Here is a 22505-nt window from a genome sequence, read left to right on the forward strand (position 1 = left end):
AACCTGAGCGCACAAAGGGTGAAATTCAGATCTCGCAAAGGATATTTCCCACTGGAGGCAATATTTGAGACTCCTTTGTAATTATGTTAACGTAAAATGAGCCTTCACTTAGTCGATCAAGGCATCATTATTTTCATAGTTTTGTGTAATCATCTCATTACACCGGAAGAACACCCCAAAGTATATATTTTCCTTCATATTGCGAAAGGAAAATTTCAGTGAGTGAAGCACATGTTTTGAGTTTGTTTCCAGCGAGTTTTCAATGTTTTTTGCTGAAATTTAGGGAGACCTTTGCCCAATGACTAGGCCAAAAATCAGTGCCGGGGAGTCTTAATTGTTTGCTTCTTTCAAAAGTTGTGACTATTTTAGTAAAGAGAATGCACGTTCTATCAAAACTCAAAGTTTAACTATGCATCAAAAACAAACCAGAAAAGTAATCAAAATATCTGTTACATAATAGGTATTCTTCAGACTGTTAGGACTGCACATGTGCAGTGACATGTACAATTCGGATGTTCAGAATGTTCAGATAAAAGAGAGTTGAGTTGCGTTTCCTTGTGTCCTCGATAATTATTATCCGTTTACAACATCTGGCGACGAGGATGGGATACTCCAATGATATGTTGTTGTCTTCATGACGATTTTGAAAATTCCGAAGTTCTTCTCTGCGTTTCAGTTGTCCATACACGTTGTTGCTTGCATTATGGCTTTGCCGCTAGTTGGTTCCATTGGGGAGTTCGATATTTCTATGGGGACTTTTATGGCTTATCATGAACAACTTGAACAGTATTTTGCTGCGAATAGTATTGGCCATTACTCTTCAGAGGCTTCTGAGGCAGTTAAAGCAGCTGCGAACAAGAAGAAGGTTGCAGTGATGATTTCAGTTATCAGCAAGAAGACATACGGAACACTTAGAGATTTGTGCAGTCCAGAAAATCGAAAGGACAAGACATGCGAGCAGTTATGTGAGTTACTTGAGCGATATTTCAAACCTAAATGATTAGAAGTTGCAGAATTGTACCGATTTCACCGTTGTTTTCAAGAAGAGAATGAAACTGTTTCTGTGTACAGTGCTCGTTTACGACATCTTGCCTCCAGTTGTAATTTTGATGAGTTCTTAAATTGTTCGCTTTGCGACCAGTTTGTTTGTGGGATTCGCAATCCAGCTACTTGTAAAAAGCTTTTAAGTGAAGATCGCACCTTCCAGCAAGCGATGCAAGTGGCAATCGCTGATGAGATAGCAGCGAAAGAATCCATGCAAGTGCAGCAGCAATTGTCTCAATCAGTAAATGCAGTCGCCAAGGACCCACCTGCCCTTCTTCCTCGCCGAAGTTCAAGTACACCTCCAGCCTTACCACCACTTGGTCGTCAAGGGTCAGTTCCTAAATCACCTCGACAGTCTACCTCCTACACTTGTTTCTCGTGTGGTAATTCTGACCATACCAGATCTAAATGCAGATTCAGGGATGCTGTGTCACAACTGCAATGGGAAGGGTTGTATGTTGTGTATGATGTTAATGCTATGTCCAAGTCTGAAATTTCTGTGCCATTGAAGATTGAGAACAATGATTGTTTAATGCAGTTAGACACTGGGTGTGCTTTGTCTCTTGCACCACTTAGTTTCATAAAAGAAGTTTGTCCTGATGTTACTCTGAAACCAACCAATGTGGTCTTGTCAACCTACACAGGTGAAACTGTGCATCCCTTAGGGGAAGCATTGGTGAATATTGAGTATTCAGGATCACAGTACTCATTGCCCTTGCTTATTGTACGAGAAGGATCATGTGCTTTATTTGGTCGGAATTGGCTCATGGATGTCAATTTAGTTTGGAAAAATCTGCCAGGATTGAATCACATTGGCCCCTTACCTTCACCCGCTTCCTCAGTGCCAGGTTCTACAGGTAACCAGACTTTGGCCTCTGTCCTTGAACAATACAGTGAATTATTTCAGCCCCAACTTGGATGCTACACGGGCACACCTGTTATATTAAATGAAAGTAAAGAGGCTAAATTCCACAAAGCTAGACCACTTCCTTATGCCCTGCAGTCAAAAGTGGAGAGAACATTGCTTAAAATGGAAAAGGATGGAGTTATTGAAAGAGTAACTTCTGCTGTCAGTGCAGCCCCTATTGTGGTGGTTGGAAAGAAAGAAAGCGACGAAGTGCGTGTATGTGGAGATTTTAGTGTAACCTACAATGCATGTGCTAATGTAGAAACCTATCTATGCCTCAGATTGAGGACATGCATTCAGCCTTGAGGGGATGCACCGTGTTTAGTGTCTTGGATATGAAACAAGCTTACCACCAGATACCCATTGCAAAGGAATCACAGCCTTATCTCACTATCAATACTCACATTGGGCTATTTGCATTTAAGAGGTTGCCAAATGGTATACATTCAGGTCCAGCCATTTTTCAGAGAATTATGGACAATTTATTGTCTGACATTCCGAAGGCAGTCAGTCGACTTGATGACATTCTGTTTGCAGGAACTGATCAAGAAGATCATCTCCACACTCTTTCCTTGGTTTTGGATCGACTTCTAAAAGCTGGCTTCCGACTGAACAAGGCAAAGTGCAAATTCCTTCAGCCATCAGTGGTTTATCTTGGTCACAAGATAGATGGTGAGGGCTTACATCCCACTGAAGATAAACTTACAGCCATTCGTGATGCCCCAAGACCTAAAGATGTTGCTGCCTTGAAGTCCTTTCTGGGACTTATAATGTTCTATTCACGATTCATGCCACATCACTCTACAGTCCTGGCACCCTTACACAGCCTATTGAAGAAGAATACACCCTGGAAATCGTCTAAAGTTGAAGAAGATGCATTTGTTGCCGCTAAGCAGCTGTTACTTAGCTCAAAAACTTTAGTACATTATGATGAAACACTTCCCCTTTTTCTGTCATGTGATGCTTCATCGTATGGTGCTGGAGCAGTTCTGTCTCATCAGATAGATGGACAATTTCGGCCTGTTGCCTTCGCCTCTTGTACCCTGTCACAAGCCCAACAAAACTACTCCCAGTTAGAAAAGGAGGCATTCAGCATCATTTTTGGATTAAAGCGATTTTGTCAGTACTTGTATGGTTGCTCCTTCACACTTTTAACAGATCATCGCCCTCTGCTCACCCTCTTCGGACCACGGCAACCAGTTTCTGCTCATGCAGCAGCTTGACTTCAAAGATGGGCTATTATCCTGGCATCGTACAATTACAAAATTGAGTACTGCAGCACTACAGCGCATGCTGATGCACACAGCATGTCACGTCTTCCTTTGCCACAAACATGGTCACCCAAATGTGAAAATAGCGAGTGCTTCTTCTTAAAACCTGAAGTTGTAACCAATGTGACCAGTCAGATGATCAAAAGAGAAACCCAGGTTGACCCCGTCTTATCCAAAGTGTACAGTTAAGTCATCAGTGGATGGCCAAGTGTCGTTGATCCCACAGTGGTACCATTCAAGAATAAACGAGATGAACTGACAACCCAACAAGGCTGTGTGTTGTGGGGTACTCGGGTTGTTGTACCACCTTCCCTTCAAGAGAAAGTACTGCATGAACTTCATGAAACCCATCCAGGAATTTCTAGAATGAAAGTGCTATCAAGGTCATATGTATGGTGGCCCAATATTGATGCCCACATTGAAAGAACTGTTTCTTCATGCAGTACTTGTCAAACTATGAGATCTGCACCTCCTACTGCTCAAATTCATCCATGGGTTTTTCCAGCACAGGCTTGGTCTTGCATTCATGTGGACTTTGCAGGACCGATCTCTGGACAAATGTGTATGGTTGTTGTTGATGCATACAGCAAATTCCCAGAGGTGGTCAAAATGACAAATATTACTGCTGGAACAACTATCACTGCATTGCGTGACATATTCAGCAGGCACGGATTGCCTGAAATTCTTGTTTCTGAAAATGGTTCCCAGTTCACTTTGAAAGAATTTGAAAAGTTTTGTGTCAACAATGGAATTTTACATCGTACTACAGCAGTGTACAAGCCATCCACCAATGGTCAGGCAGAACGTGTTGTCTAGATTTTGAAATCAGCAATCAAACAAGCCCAGCTTACCCACACTGATGTGTCTGCTCAAATTGCTAAGTACTTACTAGTTTATCAAAACACCCCCCATTCCACTACAGGTGACCCTCCCTCTTTAATGCTTATGGGCAGGAGATTGCGCACTCACCTCAATTTACTGATTCCTTCAGTTCCAAAGCATGTTGAAGCTCGACAGTACAGTACGATGGTTCGTCCCACTGCCCACAGAGGTCTACGCCAGTTTCATGCAGGTGATCCAGTACTGCCCAGAAACTATGAGAAGGGGGAAAAGTGGATGCCTGGGTTCATCACTGAGGTACTTGGTTCTTGACACTATATGGTTGACGTGTCAGGCAATCTGTGGAAACGACATGTGGACCAACTTCTGAGCCGAGCTGTCAATGATGACCATTTAAACAGCCCATCGTCAATTGAAGATCATTCTATGCCACTTCGATTGGCTCGCCCAGCGGACTTTTCTGATGAAGTTGCCCCACTTACCTCAGGCTCTCATACAGCCGCAACGAATGAGTCGCAGTTGACCAGTACTAGCGAACGTTTTGAAAGTCCTTTACCTACAGTTGCCTGTTCTGTTACAGACAATGACAATGTTACTGGAGTTCCTCCTGTTTTGCTGTCAGAAACTCCTGATACAAGTTCTATGTTAGGAAAACCAAGTTACTTAGACAAGGTTGCTACTCTCCCTTGTTCTGAAAGACGTTACCCTGTTTGAGTAAATCGTGGACTGCCAAGTCACTTGAGAGACTGAGTTAAAGTGCTGACATTGCTTAACTGTTGTTATAGAAAGAAACTGTTTCATTTAAAGGGGGAGATGTTACATAATAGGTATTGTTTGGACTGTTTGGACTGCGCATGTGCAGTGACACATGCGATTTGGATGTTCAGAATGTTCAGATTAAAGAGAGTTGAGTTGCGTTTCCTTGTGTCCTTGATAATTATTATCCGTTTACAACAATTTCCTGACACTGTTGTTTAGAGAGAGGTGTCAAGAAGATGTAGAGATGTTGATCACGTCCTCCAGCTTAAATCTTACCAGAAACAAACTTGATTAGTGAACCTTGGTACTTTGTGAAATGGGGCACTTATTCATGAAGCCTTATCTTTTTTATTAATAATTACACTCTCATAATCTACAATTCTTAAGCTTTCAGAAATGCATACTTAACTGGGGTTTGCATGCAATGTACGACCGTAAAGCGGTGCCAACAAATGATGGCCATTTGGGGTATAATGATACCTTAAGTGATTTCATGTAGGATTTGCGCAGAACTTTGACATAACTCCCACTGCTTGGACAATGGCCGGACAAGTTGCGATTGCAGCATAAAGTAGGCTTCCAGTGATGAACTGGTACAACATTGCATTTATAGGTCTGCTAACACCATCTTCCTTTTGCAGCTTGACGTTCAAATCAGCAGGTGCGGACACTGGTTTGGGTTCTGCTTACCCAAAGAGCATCTTTTGATGTACTGCCCTTGATGAAGGTAGACTTGCTTGTTTTCCTTATCTTGAACGATGCAAACTGCCACATAGCAGTGCAGCTCCCCAATATTTTTCATCTTAAACTGCAACTTTAAGCTGTCCTTAAGTCTTTCCATCTCTGAAGTGTTTTTCGCTAGTATCATCAGATCATCAATGTGAACTGCAATGATTGTCAACGTATCCTTTTTTCTGATGAACACACAGGGATCTGCCGAGGTTTGAATGAGAGCAATCTTCTCAACACATTCCTGGGAAGCTTTATTATAACATTGGGATGACTGGTTTAATCCATACAGTGACTTCTCTAGCTTGCAGACCAGATGCTCTTCTCCAGATTTCACATATCCGTCAGGTTGCTGTATGTGAATTTCTTCATCAAGTTTGCCACTAAGAAAAGCTGTCTCAATGTCTCAAACCCTAGCAAAAGACGTATTAAAGTGAAATGAACTACAAGCTAAGTTTCATCATAGTCAACAGCACATTTCTGGGCGTAACCCTTGGCCACTAGGCGTGCTTTAAACCGTTCCACTGTACTGTCTGCTGTATGCTTCAGCTTAAATGCCCATTTGCATCCTATAGCTTTCCGACTGAGGGGTAATTCAACCAACTTCCACATCTTGTTTTAAATCAGAGATTTGTACTCTGAATCTGTAGTGACTTTCTACACTGCAGCATGATCACTGGACTTTGCTTCTTGTAAGGTTGAGGGTTCATCTACCTCACATAGATGATAGGCAACATGGTGCACGCAGTGGGTCGCGGTGTCTGCATATTAGTCTTTTTACAAGTAATCTTAAGACGTGTCGGCATTTTAATGTATTGCTCTTTTACTTCCCAGTTATCAATAACTTAATATATTTTCCCTATTTAGTCTTTGATGAATTTACTGTAAAGTACTAGTGATTAGTCTATGTAAATAGTGTTATGAAAATTAAAAAAATTATTATTTAACAGCCTTCTCATTTCACTAGATGTATCCTAATAATTCACCCAGTATCCTATTTTAGATTTTTGGACAGTCACATATGCAACCTATTGCCCTTGAGAGAACTTTGGGGAGACTGAGTGCCAGCTTTTGGCATTAGCATTACTGGGATGGTGGGAGGTGCAGTGGCCTCGTGGTTAGTGCGCTCGTCTCCAGGTCAAGTGGTCCAGGTTCGAGCCCTGGCCAGGACATTGTGTTGTGTTCTTGGGCAAGACACTTTACTCTCACAGTGCCTCTCTCCACCCAGGTGGGTAGCAGCGAACTTAATGCCGGGGGAAAACTTGTGGTGGACTTGCATCCCATCCTGGGGGAGTAGAAATACTCCTAATCGTTTCAAGCTACAGAAACCGGGATAAGTTCTGGCCTGATGGGCAACTTGGCTTGTATACAGACTTTACCTTTACCATTGCTGGGATGGTTAATAGGGTTCAACTGTACCAAAACTTCATGACCAAAGAGCATAATGCAAATTAGCCATTACAGGAATGAGCTGGCTCCAAGAGCCCTTTGATTTATCTTATTGTAGCTACTATGTGTTGTCATTTACTGACTAATTCTTTTCTTTTCCTTCTTTGAACTTGAAAGTTATATTAACATAAAGAAACATAATGAACATAATTAGTACAACAATGGCTCACCAATCTTCTATCTTGTCTCTTTTGATTGTGTTCCCCATAACCCAGTGTTGTATTGATGCCAAAGGTATAAGGCATTTCAAAATGTCTATGAACAAAGTCAAATTTGTCCTCACTATCCTCCTTTTCTTCATCTTGTTCAGTGGCATCACTTGCATCTGAAAGTTGAAAATCTTTTCTAGAAGCTTCACATGTTGAAGTGCTCTGAAAAAAGTACAAATTACATGAGTGAGACTTGAAATTACAACATCAACCAACATTTTGAAAACCTTTAAGTCATAACATCTTATTTACCTAGCGTGAGGGCTGTAGTAAGGAAATATATTGACCCGATGTTGTGGCAGTATGGACCAAGGGAAGCGAGGTTTGCAAAAAAATGACCCTGCCAATATTCCCAACTACAGCTTGGGCAAGCTAGTTTAGTAAGTAGTTTACAATATGCACTTGCTCTCAAAAAAAAACCCCAGCTTCAAAATGGCCAGAGGACAAAATCCTGGCCAAGAAAGAACCATCAGAAAATTTGGATCAACCTCAAGACTACCTTGCCATATAAAAATATTGAAATACTAAAGACTGTAAACAGTTATCCTTCTGCAAGGGTATAGTATGCATTTTTTGTGGGATATGCACCAACTGACTGGTTGCTATATGGGGTTTGGAAGCATGCCCAATAAAGATATTTTTATTTTGAGAGGCTTGGACAAACTATATCCAATTTTTTTTTCAGGGGACAATTAAATAAATCAAAGCAGGATAAAATGTTATGATATTGGTGGAGCCAAGCTTAAAAGTAGAGCTCTCGTAAAATGCTAATCATTTACTCAACACAACAAACTTTAAAGAAATTCATCAACAAGCATTTCACCACATCTAATTGAACAAAACGAGGAAATCTACATAAACACAATAATTATCCATATCTTTACATTCGAGTATGAACTATAGCAAATTCTGTTTCAAAGAAGGATGGCCAAATGAAAGAAATATTTAAGTGCCACTATGATGAAATTTTCGATATCCATGTTTTTACATTTCTGTACACAATGCGTCTTTCCTAGATATCTTGGCAAATTTCATTTTATTACGAAAATTAGAACTCACGGTTTTTGGACCTTTATTTCCGAGAATTTACGGCTGCCATTAATTTTCCTTGTTCCAAGTCTTGGTTGAGAATTTGAAAAAATGACGTCATTTTCTCAAAAATACCGCACAGGTTGAAATTATAATAACAATTCATGTGGAAAATTGCACGAATATATGAGCCAAAGTTTTTGTTATACTTTATGGGAATTGCGGCTAATTGTTATTATAATTAACCCGTGTGGTATTTTTGAGAAAATGACGTCATTTTCTCCAATTCTCATCCAAGACTTGGAACAAGGAAAATTAATGGCAGCCATAAATTCTCAGAAATAAAGGTCCAAAAGAGATGAGTTCTAATGTTCGCAATGGATTGAAATTTGCCAAGATGTTTAGGAAATACCTATTGTGTACGAAAATGTAAAAAATTGGGTATCAAGAATTTCATCATAGTGGCACTTTAACAAAAATTTGTTTACAGCTGTAGATTCAAGAAATGCATTTCAGAGCACACACATGGATAACGGCGGGTTGGTAAGAGCAAATTTTGACGAATGGCTTTGCATATGGAGAATGACAGTTTCAGTAGCTTATAAATTCAAAGCAGACCTTCTGAAATTCGCACAAAAAGCGAAAGCAAATTTCGAAGAACTGATAGAGAATGAAATTTAAAACTTGGAAAGCGTTAAAACGCAGTTTGCGCTTAACGTTAGGTTTTCAATAACCAGAGATGGTGTAAAACAACAAATGGAACATTATTTTAAACAGAGAGACCCAGCCATTTTTAACGAAAACAATGCGGCAACAGTAAGTGACATATTTCGGCAGTTTATTGATGAAGTAAAAGGTGAAATAGAAGCTTGGTCTCAAAGAGGCTCAGGCTGGGTGGTAGAAGGTGTCTTGGAAGTCTTTGTTAATGTTGCCCGATACCAGTCTTTTCGTGGTGGCAGTTATATACCGCTGCCTAAAAGCTACAAAACAAAAAAGCGATAATCAATGTTCAAAACCGAGACAACCAGTGCTTGAGATGGGTGCTGCGTGCGGCATTATTTCCAGCAGAAGATGGTGAAAAGGTGACAAGAACGTCAAGCTATCCCACAGAAGACGGACTGAATTTTAAAGGCATAGACTTTCCAACACCGGTGAAACAGATAGACAAGCTAGAAAAGCAAAATCTGTACCTGGCTATAAACGTGTTTGGCTGGGAAAAAGACAGCGTGATCATGCATAGGCTCAGCAAAAAAGACGGGAGTATACCGAGGATGAACTTGATGCTTATACGGGATAAAGAAAAATCGCACTACATGTACATGAAAAGGCTTAACGCTCTCTTGTACAACCAAAACAGGCACAGCGAGAGCAAACATTTCTGCGAATGCTGCTTGCATGGATACCAAACAAAGGAGCTGCTGGAAAGACACAAACCGGAATGCATGGGGCAGCTGAAATGTCCTACAAGAACCGAGCTGCCCAAAGAGGGTGAAAACAAAGTCAGGTTCAAGAACCACCACAACCAGATGAAAGACTCATTTGTGGTATGCAGACTTAGAATCACTGATAAGATCCACAGCTGTGCGAAAAAAGATCAGGCAACGATAAAAACTTAAGTCCAGGAGCCCCGTGGCTTTTCATACATAATCATGAAAAGCGACAGACAGATGCATGGACCGTAAGTGTATCGAGGAGAAGATGTGGTTTACAGGTTCTTGGCGAGCCTTCAGTACCACGAAAAGTTTACAAGAGCCGAGCTAGCCGACAAAAAGCCAATTGTAATGACAACAGAAGACTGGAGTAAATTCAAAAACGCGACAGAATGTCACATCTGCAGGGAAAGCCTGGTAAAGACAGGGTTCCGAGACGAATTCGATGTGTACGACCCCAACACGGGCAAGTATTGCGGCCAAAGCCACAAAAGGTGTTATTACGTGCTGAGGGGGTTTGTGGGGCCAAGAAGAGAGAGAAAGCCCAAAGGCCCTGACAATGAAGCCTGCATATTTTGCGGAAAGTTGCTACTGGTAAACAACTACAGAGACGCGATGAAAGACCATTGCCATATAACAGCAAAATACCGGGCGGCTGCACACAATGATTGCAACTTGAAGCTATGCATAAAGCCCCAAATGGTGCTGATTTCTGTGATCTTTCACAACCTGAAGGGATATGACGGCTACTTGCTGATGCAGGCAATTTCGCGGGTGATTGGGCAGATAAACTGCATCCTGAAAAACATGGAGAAATACGTCTATTTTTCGCTTGGAAACCTGAGGTTTATCAACAGCCTGAACTTCATGATGAGCAGCCTCGACGAGCGGGTAGATGGAAATGCGCCAGAAGACATGAAGATCATGGAAAAGCTGTGCCAAGACCGAGAAAAGAGAAAGATGATCCTGAAGAAAGGCATCTACCCATACGAATACATGGACAGCTTCGAAAGGTTCACCAAGAAAGAGCTTCCCCCTCAAGAAGAGTTTTTCTCGAAGCTGAAGGGGGAAGGCATAACCGCCAAAGAGTACGCCCATGTGAAGGTGTTGGCCGCGTTTGGGTGCCAAATGCTTGGCGACTACCACGACCTGTATGTGAAAACCGACGTGGTGCTGTTGGCAGACATTTTTGAAAACTTCTGCAAGGTCTGTACGGAAAAGTACGGGTTAGACCCTGCGCATTATTACACAGCCCCTGGCCTGAGCTGGGACGGGCTGCTGAAAAAGACCAGTGTCGAACTGGAGCTCTTGACAGACCTGGACATGCACCTGTTCATCGAGAAAGGCATGCGGGGCGGAATCTCAATCGCGAGCAAGCAGTACGTGAAGGCAAACAACCCACGGGTGCCTGATTATGACTAGAGCAAGTCGAACAAGTACACCACGTACCTGAACGCGAACAACCTGTACGGCTGGGCCATGAGCCTACCGCTGCCCAAAGGAGGCTTCAAGTGGAAGCGGGTGATGCTGACGGAAGAGCAGATCATGAAGATGAAAGAAAGCTTGCGTGTCAGGTGGATCTTGGAGGTGGACCTCAAGTACCCGGAGGAGCTGCACGCGACCCACAACGGATACCCGCTCGCGCCATAGAAAAAGGCGATCAGATGTCAGGGTACCAAAAAAGAATGCTGGCCGACCTGGAGCTTAAATTTCCGAAAAGTGAGAAACTGGTGCTCACTCTGGAAGACAAAAGCAAGTACGTCGTTCATTACAGGAACCTGCAGCTATACTTGAAACAAGGAATGCGTTCGAAAAAAGTCTCCTGGGTACTCGAATTCGACCAGGAGCGGTGCATGGAGCCCTACATCCGGATGAACACAGAGTTCTGGAAAGAAGCAAAGAACGAGTTCAAGACCAACTTCTACAAGCTGATGAACAACTTAGTGTTCGGCAAAACAATGGAAAATCTGCGCAAATGCCTCGACGTGAAGATAGTACGGAGTTGGGAGAAAGACAAGATCCGCCGCCTGGTGGCCAGCCCATCGTATGCAAGGCACGAGATATTCAGAAACGACATGGGAGGCATTCACATGTATAAATCGCGAGTGTACCTGGACAAGCCAGTCTACACTGGCATGACGATCTTGGAGAAGAGCAAGATTTTGATGTACGACTTCTTCTACAACCAGATGAAATCCCGGTACAGGGAAAAATGTGAGCTGATCTACACAGACACAGACAGCCTGCTCACAGAGATCAAGACGGACGACGTGTAGAGAGAAATGACTGAAGACCTGGTGCTGTACGACACAACTACCCCAAAGAGCACCCGCTCTACAGCAGCGAAACCAAAAAGGTATTGGGCAAAATGAAAGACGAGTGTGCTGGAAGTGTGACTGCTGAAGCAGTGGCGATACGGCTGAAAATGTATTCGATCATAGAAGAAAAAGAAAACATCAAAAAAGTGCAAGGTGTGAAAAAAAAATGTGGTAAAAAAAGAGATCCAGCATGAGCAGTACAAAGAGGCATTGTTTGAGAGAAAGCAGTTCTGTCACGGGATGAACATCTTGCGAAGTGAGGGCCACGAGATGTATGGTATGCACGTGGACAAGGTCTCGCTGTCAGTGTTCGACACGAAGTGGTGGATAGCAGACGACAGCGTGCACACACTGGCATACAGGCACAAAAAGATCAGGAATGGACTTGTTTGGGAGGAAGCTACGTATTAGGAGGCACAACCAACAGCTCTTCGCGAACAAAGCTGCGCTTAGGCCCATTGGACAAATATTAGACAACAGGTTCGTTCGGTTTGGTTATGGCTCTTTCAAGATGGTGTACTTTCAAAGACCAAACTGGGTCTGCGGCTCTTTTAGTCCCACCTTCAAGTTCGCCGGGCTTATACAAATATCGTACATTAATAAGTGGGGGGAGTTTTTTCTCTTTCAAGCCAACAGGTCTGGAATAAGTAGAGGATTTGGAGGCGACAGATTTCTCTTTGATAGCGACAGCTGGTTTTTTTCTGATAAGACTAGTGCTGTTAAGAGCGGCAACGACATTGGGGAACCTTTTGACCCAGGCAGTTGACTGCTAGCCAGAAGGCAGCAGCATTTCTACAGCATACTGATGCCCAAACAAGCACTCGGCGAGCATGTGGTTGAAACGCTCCATGATAGCCTGGTCTCTGTGATTTTCAGGGCGCCTGCGACGAATAGAGGTTTTGTTGTTTTCCATTTCTTTGGTCACACTTCCCATGAACTCGTGCCCAGGGTTGACCTGAAGCAGCTGAGGCCACGTCAAAGGGCTGCGCTTGTAAATCGACCGAAAAGCTTTCGCAACCTCGGCAGAGTCTTTAGAGGTCAGAGGTCAGCCTCTTTGAAACGGCTGGCGACATCGACAACAGTCAGCACGTATTTGTATATTTTGCGGCCACAAGGGAGTTTCTCATGAGGCAGAAAAAGAAGGTCCCCTTGGTGGAACGTGTTAGGCAACGATACATCGAATTTGGGCCGTGGAATGTATTGCGGCGCGGGGAGATAGATCTGCCAAAGGACTTGTTTGATGAGCCACTGCTTGGCGGTTTCTTCAGGGACTTTCACAGTGTCCGCTAATTTTTTGATGGCAGCCATGCCTCTCCAGTAGCCCTGGGGGCTGTAGTAGACTTTGGCAAGCTTGGTTTCCATTACAACACAGAGATGTTTATTGAAAGAAAACAGAAAGCCACGTAGCCGAGAGCGAACGTGCTGCCACCCACAAAAAGAAGCTTGCCTTGTTTCTGCTGCTCACTGGGCTGATAAAAGTCAGCGAAGCGAGGCTCTTTGATTGTGATCTGCTTGTCTGGGTGGGCCTGGTTATAGAGTTTGAACGCGTAATCGGTGTTTGTGAAGTTCTGCTTCACCTGTTCTTTGATTTCTCTGTTGGTTTGAATCCAATCCAGAAGCTTGGTGAGGTTGCGCGTGTATTTGGCCATAGCATCTTGATAAGCTTCAAGGGCTTTGCTGTGCCGCATTTTCTCTGCCAACGCTGCCTTCACATTGTCTACAGAAAGAAATTTGGCAAGATAGTTGCCGCCAGAAAAAGCAGTGGCATTAAGAATCGCGCCTCCAATCATCATTGCAGTGCTTGCCATTTATATTTCTTTTCTTTTTTCTAAACCGAAGTCTGAAGAATTTTTTGTCTTTAAGGTAGTCTTTGAGTGCGATGCTACCTGCCAGGACAGCCGTGAATTTTGCATAGTTCATGGCGCTGCTGCTGGGGTCAGAGGTAAAGTTCTCTTTCACCACTGTTTTAGCAATCCAGCCGATCCTAGCGATTAAGCCGGTAAGAACGGCCGCATCCATGATCATTTTAACGAGCTTGTTGTCTTTGTCTGTCATTGTATAATGTGCGTCTTTTTTATTTTCAAATATCAATCCATTGCCTGAAGCCCTCTTCTTTGCACAGTATCAACAGTGGGAGCTCGCATCTCGGTGGCTGGCTGAGGCGTAGCAGGCTGTTGATTGAAAACCTTTTTTATCTCCTCTCATTTGTCGTAGAGGCCAATGACAGAAATACTGATGCTGATTATACTGAGCCACTGAGTCATGCTTATAACGTTTTTTGTGTCTTTCTTGGGTGCCTCAACAACGTCTTCCTTGGGTGCCTCATTAACTTTTTTGCTTTCACTAACAGGAGGAATGAGACCTGCAGCTACGGTGGCTTTTTTTGTGCTTTGCACGCCTGTTTTGTTTTCTCAGCTACAGCTTTGCCCATGGCCACCCTCTTCAGGTTTTTCGCAGGCTGTGTGGTTGGTATTTTTGAAGTAACTTGACCCTGTGCCTCAGGCTTGACTTGAGTGGTTTCTGAATCTGCCATTATTTTTAGTCAACAGAAATATTTAATTAACGAACTGCTGGGCAATGCTTACTAATTATTCCGCAGTTTGCTCAACGACTCCTGGGCAATCCTTAGCAGGACTGAAATCGATATGTTTCATTGTGATCAGCGCCGGGTTGGCTACCATGAGCAGCTGCTCACATCTCAATGCAAGACTTCCGATAAGAGTGGACAACTCTTTGGTGATGACGTAATCTTTTTTGAGATCTTTCTGCAGAGCTTCAATGCCATTAATCAGCAAAAACATACCAACCCCCCTGGTGTACAACAAGATACAGCTATCAACAAAGGTTTTAGTGGTCTTGGCGCCCACATAAGTCTCGTATCTTTTGTAGTACTTTTCAACATTGTTAGCTTCCAAGCACTTAACCTGCTCATGTGTAAGCTGAATGCCGATGGCTTCCTTTGCTTTGCCTGTAGAAACCAGAATTGCAAGCTATTCACGGAGGTCCAGGATTACTGGCTGAGGAATAGCGTTTCCACCACTTGTGGGCTCGGTTTTGAGCATCAGAGTGACTTCTTCCATAACTTTCATATCATCAGCCGTAAGATCCGCCATTTAGTTAACGTTTTTCTTTTTTAATTTGAAAATTTAATCTCGTACAGGTGGCGAAGAGAGAAAACAAGGTGGGAGAACTTTGTCTCTTTCAATCTCGCAATCAGCTGCTTGAGGTCATCCTGCGAAAGCTCTCTCACGTATTCTTCAAAAATTGCCTTTGTGGTCTTGGCTGAAGTGGTGTAAAACAGCACGATGGCCACTACATTTTCACAGAATGGCTTCGCGACGCTGGAGGGCTGCTGGGTCAGCACCCACACGCTGATGTTCACGTGACAGGCAGAAAAGCCAAGTTTAATGAGCTCACTGGTGTGACCTTTCGTCTTTGGAGGCCGCGCAGTCATCAAGGACAATCAGCATGTTGGCTCGTTCAAAAACAAAACTCACTACTTTCAACCGAAGTTCCACTTTGTGCTGCTTGCATATGATGACATAAGACCGCGGATCTCTCTCAGCAAAATAGAAGAGGGTCTTGTGGTGAGTGAAGGTTGGGCAGATGAGCATGATGTAATCGAATTTGCCCCGAAAAGGGCCACAGAGCTGGTTCATGAGGAACCGAGTTTTGCCTGAGTTGGTCGGCAGCACATTGAAGGGGATGTTACCAGGGTCCATTTCATTTTTTTTATTTCTGTCCAATCAATGCTGCACAGATTTGAGCTGTCTTCCAATCATGTTAAACTGGGCATCGGAGATCAAGAAGATATGGCAATTCACATCGCCAAGCTGGTGGTCTTCTGCTCGATTTCCAGCTGGATGCCGTCGGTGGTGTTCACAAGCTGCGTGCTGCTGCCGTGCATTGTTTGGTTGGCCATGGAGTGTAGGTTGATCGGCAGCCCGAACCAGTTTTCGGTGTAGAACTTTTGCAGCGTCATGTGCTTGGTTTTGCTTTTTTCTTTCACAGAGAAGTGGCTGGCCTCTTTCCGCATGTCCTTGCTTTCAATGCCTTTCTTATACAGCATGTTTGGCGAACCGTTGATGGTGACGCTGACTTTGGTGATGTCGGGGAAGATGTATTTTTCCGAGTCCTGGGCACCTCTGGTATAGGGCTCCACGAAAAGCAATAGGATCCCTTTCCGGGACCGTTTCTGAGCATCAACTTTGATGTTCAGCCGCAAATCCACGTCTTTTTTAAAGCTCACATTTTTGTGGTGCATCATGTGGTAATACATGAACTCTTTGCCGGCCTGATACACGCTGAGCGCCTCTTCTCAGAGAAACTTACTGCGTATCATTTCGTACTCGAGCTGGATGTTGGTCAGCTATTATTTCAGCTTGGTGGGGTCTGAGCCTCTGACCACCTGTGCAGCAGGGGTGAGCATCACTTCGAAAATGAGGTCATTGTACAGGGCAGGGCCTGGGGGTAGAAAATGCTGTGGTCAGTTAAGATCTGGTGGTCAAGCCTGATGTAGTACTTGCTTGGGAATATCTCGTTCAGCTTTTTTTCAGCATCGACACCCGACATTTTCTTGTACCCCGCATTCGAGCGTATCTTGCACAAGTCTACGCTCTGGATCCCCTCCTGCACCATGATGTCGCATTTCTTGACAGGGAGGAACAGGTCTTCAAATGTTTTCTAGATATAGTACTCTACCCTGTCTTGCAGGGTGGCCCCCACAAACTTCACGACCAGCTTGTCGACCAGTGCACACGTAACGTTTTGAAAGAGGAAGTTGTTGGCGTGCCCGCCATCCAGGTTGATGTCAAAGTGCAGCGCTAGCAAGCCAGGCACCAGCACCTCATTTTCGTTCAGCTTAGGAACCGAAATGTTCAGAGTGTGGCTGGCATTGGTTTCGGTGGTATCGAAAGTGATGCGCTTGACAGCGCGCGGCACCTTCATGGCCCCCAAAGATTTTGCCATGTAAGTAGTGAGTAGCACATCAGGGATCTTGCCCGGTTTTTTGTAATCCATGGTATATTAATACGAGATTATTTTCTAATTTAAAAAGAACATACATGGAATATATATTGCAATGGCAACAGGCGGGGGCGATTTTGGTAAGGAAGACCCATTACTTGAGTATCAGATTGACCACGATGACGATGATGACGACGAACAAGAGGGCAATAGAACACAACCCTTTCAGCTGGGCACGTTGTCCACACCCTACCCAGGGGGGGTGCGAAGAAATTGAAATGCAAACAAGGCAACATGAGAAGAGCGGGCCTGAAACTTCTTATGATGAAACCACACCGCTGTTGGAAGAAAGGCTGAAAGATTTGAGAGACAAAGACATTGAAAGAAGGCTTAATGCTTCGAGAAACCCGAACACAGGGCTGCTAGATATGTCCAAAACCGATCTTCAGACCAACATTTCAAGTGAAGAAGATGAACAAAAAGAAATCCAGAGTCAAAGCTTTGATCAAAGCCCGCTACCCCCTCGTCGAAGTTGACAAGCTGATGATCAGATTCTCCAAGAGAAATCTGAATCAGCGCGTGGTAGAGGGTCCTAAGGGTGGAGAGACCAAAATAGCTTTAGATGATGGCAGCAGTTTGCGGCAAGACTTCTGAAACAAAACATTCGTCAAAAAAGTTCTGGGGGATAGCGCTGAATCTATCATCCATAAAAACAGTGCTGATATTCGAAAAGCGCAAAAAGAACTAGATAAATTTCGAAAGCGAGAGTTAGAAGCAAAACAAAGTTTGAATGAACAAAATGAATTGGTAATGTCTCTAACTGAGCAGTTAAAAAAGGAAAATGCCAAGATTGAACAACTCAAAGACCAAGGGCCAGAATATGAAGCAGAAATTAAAAGGAAAAAACAACTGACAAAGAATTTACCAAAAGATTTACAAGACACAATAAGAGAAAGAAAAGAATGTGAAAAAAAGGAAAAAATCTGGCCAATGAAGATGAAAAAAACGCTCGACTTGAAGCAAGTATTTCGGAAGAGAGCAATAAAAAAAGTGCTGGAAGAAGCCCTTAACAGAACCAAATCATTAGATGATCTGAAAGAGCAAGAAAGTGAGCTGTAGCATGGGGTGGACTCTGGATGAAAGAATCAGAGAAATTTTCAAAAAATATGGGGTAACTGTGACAGCCATCCTTTTAGCAGCTGGCATCACGATCGGGGCTGTTGTGGGCATGGTTACTAATGCTTTAAAAGCCACCAGCAAAGCTTTGGGGGCTGGCATCAAAGAAATAAGCGCGAAGCTGGGGTCCATGCTCCCCGAGCTAATCAGTCAGGTCACGAGCTTTCTTTTCAAGACAGCCAGGCAGGTGGTTGGCTATCTTGCTGAGCACACCTGGCTTCTGATTTTGGCAACTGTTTTCTTTATTTTTGAAAAATATATCAAAAAACAGGGCTAACATAAAGCGATTAAGATTAACACCACAAGCCCTACGCCCCCTATTATCACAGCTGTTTTGTTGATTTTGTGTTGACTAGTTGAGCTGGATGTGGGTTCCTCTTGTCCCATGGTCTCCTCTTTTTTTGGCTGCAGCTTGCCTGTTTGGGCGGCCATGGCTGCTTTGTGGATCGGGTTAGATGGGTGGCTGTTGGGCAGGTTGATTTTTGATGGGCTGCCTCCCCTGAGTTTGAGCGCGGTTTTTTTTGTGCCCAGGTTTACCTCGTTGTTGACCCCCAGCCTCATCCCAGCAATGGTGTGTTTCAGCTTGTTGTACCCCACTGTGCTTTCACTGTTGATGATCATTCTCGCAGGCATCAGCCACACGCCTGGGCAGACCGCCATGTTGAGCCTTACCTTGGCTTCATCTACTGCCAGCTGGTACTTTTGCATGCTCTGGGCCAGGTTGGGCTGTCTGATCGCGTCTTCCAACAGCACCAAGAACTCGCTCTGGGCTTCTTTTGCCCGGCCACCTTGGCCAAGAATACTGCTGCACACATTTACCTGTGCGCCCAAGATGCAGTATGTGAACGCTTCGATTGACTGGTTTATGTGCACCAGACCTGCCTGCGTCAACCCAGAGGCTGTGTTTGGGGCGAACCAGTCATACTGGGGCACATCGTCTGGCTCAATGAAAGAATTCAGGTACCCTTTGATGGCTTTCCCACCTTCATCACTGAATTTATTCTAGCCTGGATAGGGGTTTTCTGTTTTTGTTGGGTGGCCTGACACATAAAAGTATATGCTTCCCAGCCCATGGTTGGCCCCGTGTGTGAAGCGAAAATCGCTGGATGAATCTACGCCAAACTTGTCCTTTTGTATGAAGCCACATGGGAAATGGTTGTTTGATTTGTTGAATGTTGGGTCGCCTGGCAAAACACTGATGTTCTGAATTCGACCAAGCTGGTACAAAATTTGTCTTACCGTGAAATATATATGGAATTTATAAAAAAGCCCTTATCTGCTTCAGCATTGCCAGGCTGCTGTCAAAGATTTCTCGTGAAATTCCGCAGCCCTGTGTTGCACAAAACACGGTGAAGTTGAGCTGCTGTACCAATATTGCATGTGAGGGCCGCCCAGCCACTTGTGGGTGTGGCTTGTCTTTGATTTGGCCACTGTGCTGTGCATGAGCTTGGTTTGTTGAAAGATTTCTCTGAATTTTGTCACAAAGAACACGTCTGGTGTCATGTAGATGTTAATGGATTTGTTGAAAATTTGTTTCAGGCTTGCAGGTGTTTCTGCAAAATTTATAGCGGGGATGGCCAGCACTTTTTTGGTTTTCATTGGCGACAATTGATAAGGAAAGCCCTCCACTTCTGCCAAACCAGAGCAGATTTCATTTTTTGACTCCAGTAGCACCTGTCTGAACCAAACACGCTTTGAAGGGACCCTTTCCCTGCCTTGAAGAACATTTCTGCTGTGATGTTGTGCTTTTCATTGATGTTGATTTGTGCCACGAATTGGGTTTTATCAGCATTCGGGAACTGTTTTGTGAATGTGGCCCACGCATTTGTTTGGGCTGTGGCTTCTTTGGCTTTCGTATCGGGCCTTTGCGCCCATTTTTCAAAGTCTTTGAACGCAGTGCTTTCCATTTTGAATATGATATATCTGTACAATATAACGGTTGTGCTTACAATTTTCTCGCAAAATAACGGAGAAACTGTGCACTTCAAGGAGCCGCTCCTGAAGGTACATTTCATCAGACACCTCTCTTGCAGTTTGTACAATAGCTGGCATAATCTTGAAAGAGTGGGGCAAATATCTTTCAAAAAGTCTGGTGAGATGCTTGCCTCTGCCTCAGGGGCATTATACTGTTGAGAGCCTCGCAAAAGATCTAACAACAAGTAAAAAATTGAAGTAGAAACTAATAATCCCAACTCTATTCTAAAAATAAAAACAGTAAACAATATCTGGGTTTGTCAAATTTCAGTTAGTCAAGCTTTGGCAAAATTGCTTGGCACCAGGTTGACATTAAGCGATATTTCTTATGTCAAAAAACTAAACAGCCCAAGCGCATATTTCATTCATTGCGATCTGCTGGACAAAACCAAAAACTTTTTGAATGGAAAAAAATCAGATGTTTTAGCCAGATTTGATTTAAAAGGTCTTCCTTATGAAAAAAACAACTATAGTTTGCCTCCTCATGTGTTGCGCGACTGCTCAACAGACGCTCATGTAAATAGCATAACTGTCAGCGTCAAAGATGAACATGGTGAGCTCTTTGATTTCAAAGGTATGCCTAAATTTAATTAGAAATTAATTAGAGCTTTATATACTATGTCGTCTGCAAACGTTTTGCCTTCCGCTCCTCCTGAGGAGCCTCTCTATCCCGCACTGATGGCGCCTGCTGAAAATTTCTGTTTGCAAAAGATCAATGAGATGGCCAACACTTTGGGCCAAGAAGTCATACACTATCGCCTCGTTGCGAAAAAATACAAACGGGCCAAAAAATTCATTAATTGGAGTGCTGCGGGCTCGAGTGTTCTCCCTGCAGCGTTTTCAAGCACGAGCCTCAGTTCAGCTGTGGCTGTGGTTGGACTGCTGGCCACAGTTCCATTAGGCGGCGTTGGCGGCTGTTTCGCTCTCGTTTCTTCAGGGCTGATAATCGCCAGCAGGAAACTTGAGGCCAAAATTAAAAGGCATCAAGAGATTACCACGCTCGACGCCGCCAAACGTGACACAGTCAGCAGATTGTTATCCAAAGCTTTGAATAACAACGCGTGTCTGCCCACGAGTTTGACATCATTCTTTTCGAGTTTCAGCAGTACAACGTCCTGAAGGAACAAGTCCGAGCCAAGCTGCTTCACCAACCGTTGAGCAGAAAGATTGTTGATTCTGGCAAACTAGAGAAAGAGATCCGTGGCAAAGTTGAAGCCGAATTCATAAAAAAAATAACTAACCCCACCGCTTCGAATTGAGATTTGAAAACACTCGGTTTCATTTGCATATTATAAAAACATGATTGTCAGTTTCCACTTGGTTGCCTAACGGGACTTTCCCTGTTCAGAAGACACAGTTTTTTTGTACCACAAGTGTAAAAAGTCTCACTACGAACGATATATGAGTTTCAGACATGATGCACAAATTTGGTGTTGTACACTTGTATACCGTGGTTACAAAAAGTGGGGGCTTTCCATCATATACCTGTATGTTTCACCTCCCAAAAAAAAAAAAAAACCCCTGCCGCCATGCCATGGGATATACTAACATTAATTAATTAATTGTCTTAGGATGGTGTCGGGCTGTTGGGCAGAGCTATGGTCATGGAAAAATGGCAGAAGTGCTGGTTCAGCCTCAAGCCGGAGGGCATATAATCAGATCCTTGGCTTATGTGGTGGGTCTTTCAGTGCTCTAGGAGCGGTGTGGAGGTGGGAATTGAAAAACCTCTCAGGAGAGATGGGTGCACTCCAAATTCTAAATTCATAATCCCTCCTGAGAGGTTCTGGTGGCCACCAGTTTTGCTTTTTTGTCATCATTTAAATACACAAGTGTTATTGGCATAAACATGATTGTCAGTTTCCACTTGGTTCCTTTTCTCGTGCATGAATATTTCACTCCTCAGCGGCAGAGAGATGTACATGATATCACACGTGAAGTTGTTGAGGCCTTTTGTGATTATTTTTGTTGTAATTAAATCATGTAGCCTATTATTTTTTGGACCACAAAAAAGGTTCTCTTTTTGCTCACAAGAATTTCAAAAATAAAATTTGCTGCTTATTTCAAAAGTGCCTTGACTGCTTCTTGTGGGTCTAAACTTTGCATTAATTCAACCAATGACTTTTCCAACAGATATACCTCCTGTTTGCAGCCCAGTAAGGCTCTTCTTTCCTTGCCTTTTTCAATCTTTTGTTTTTCATGTGGCTCGCATTGAGAAAACCATTCCTGCTGTGTCCCATTTTACCAACTACTACTGCTGCTGCTGCTGCTGCTACAACTACTACTACTTTTTTCTTTGTCTGGACTGAAAACTAGATGCTTCACAGCGATTGCTATCCTTGCTGCCAAAAAGCCTGCCCCAAAAGTGGCAAAATTTCTTAAAAGTCTGTTTGAATCTTTTAGCTTTT

At 43.5% G+C, this 22505-nt stretch overlaps 1 protein-coding gene and 2 pseudogenes across 1 annotated transcript in view; 1 reads left to right on the plus strand and 2 right to left on the minus strand.

Moving 5' to 3' along the window:
* Positions 1–22505, minus strand: part of LOC110065443 (uncharacterized) — a 425702-nt gene that overhangs the window by 102559 nt on the left and 300638 nt on the right. Inside the window, exon 22 of the mRNA XM_089279275.1 lies at positions 7170–7370. Within this exon, the coding sequence (XP_089135401.1) occupies positions 7170–7370 (201 nt within the window). The remainder of the gene's footprint in view (positions 1–7169; positions 7371–22505) is intronic.
* LOC149097290 (uncharacterized) lies at positions 8979–11089 on the plus strand (annotated as a pseudogene).
* LOC149097291 (uncharacterized) lies at positions 12123–13680 on the minus strand (annotated as a pseudogene).

This window comes from Orbicella faveolata, unplaced genomic scaffold, assembly GCF_042242905.1.
Source record: "Orbicella faveolata isolate gen_17 unplaced genomic scaffold, um_ofav_v1 contig_47, whole genome shotgun sequence".
NCBI classification, from domain to species: domain Eukaryota; kingdom Metazoa; phylum Cnidaria; class Anthozoa; order Scleractinia; family Merulinidae; genus Orbicella; species Orbicella faveolata.